Below are 1,067 nucleotides of genomic sequence, written 5' to 3' on the forward strand. Positions count from 1 at the left end.
CTGGGTGGTCCCAGATGTCCTGGCTGGTCGCAGCTCGAGTGTTCTCGCGAGAGATCCAGAGGGGAATAAATGAAGAGCACTGTTCACTTGCTTATTTGAGACCAGTTTCATTCGTTGCGAGATTTGGTACCAAGTGCATTTTGACCTCTAAAAACTATAAGGTCGTACTTCAGAGGGTTTGCGTAAAAGGTCGGATCTCGCTATGGCCCCGGAGGATGGTCGTAAGTCTATTTTTGTCGTTTTTGCGAGATAAATATCATTAGAATCGTCTCACTTCAAGTGAAATTAGTCTCAAAGCAAGTGCAAGACGCTCTTCGGTCGATTGAGTGCATTTCTCAATTGAACCGAGAATCCATCTTTCTGGGTATTGTTCGACTCCCAATTGGTTTCCGTTATGATGTGACTTCCTCCTCACACAGTGTCAGCTCGCGGCGGCACCGCTGTGTGCGGCGCGCCGTAGCGGGGCGCAATGTGACTGTTTTCTCCCGGGGCGTCACGCACGCGTGGCGGTAGAGATGTCTGGACCAATCTGCCGCGTGACGACACCGGACAGAGAGAGAAACAGAGCCAGAGAGACAGACAGGCACCGAGAACGAGACCGACCTGCACATCTACATCCTCTAAGAACATTCTGTTGGTAAAGCTAGTCAAATTCATTTCAGTAAGAGACCATGAAACTGTCGAAAATTGTCGAATAACAACTGCGGCTTGATATGATGACATTCAATCGAAGGATAGGTCCATGGTACTAGGGATGAACATTACAACTGCTTTGGCGCTGGCGAGTTGTTGCGTTACTTCGCTAATTGGCAGCTTTAACATCGTCCTCTTTCGTCGCCAGGAGCTGATCGGCGTGCCCTTCAGGGCGCGTGCTGCCGAGGACAGCGTCCGCTTCGCCAACCTCCAGTCGCAGCTGCGGAACCGGCAGCTTGTGGTGCGGCGCCATTGGAGGACCACCAGCAGCTTCCTCAGCGGGCCGCGCGGCGCATGGAGACACAGGTAGGCGCCGGGAGGCTAGGCCGCCCATCGGGCCTGACAGGGGCTCCAGGACGCGGGCGCCCACCCCA

General features: G+C 53.8%; 1 protein-coding gene across 1 annotated transcript in view; it reads left to right on the forward strand.

Moving 5' to 3' along the window:
* LOC113217635 (neurobeachin-like protein 1) overlaps positions 1 to 1,067 on the forward strand; it is a 346,454-nt gene that overhangs the window by 57,752 nt on the left and 287,635 nt on the right. The window contains 1 exon segment of the mRNA XM_052263605.1: positions 842 to 999. Within this exon segment, the coding sequence (XP_052119565.1) occupies positions 842 to 999 (158 nt within the window).

Source organism: Frankliniella occidentalis, unplaced genomic scaffold, assembly GCF_000697945.3.
Source record: "Frankliniella occidentalis isolate FOCC.00 unplaced genomic scaffold, Focc_3.1 Scaffold13, whole genome shotgun sequence".
NCBI classification, from domain to species: Eukaryota; Metazoa; Arthropoda; class Insecta; order Thysanoptera; family Thripidae; genus Frankliniella; species Frankliniella occidentalis.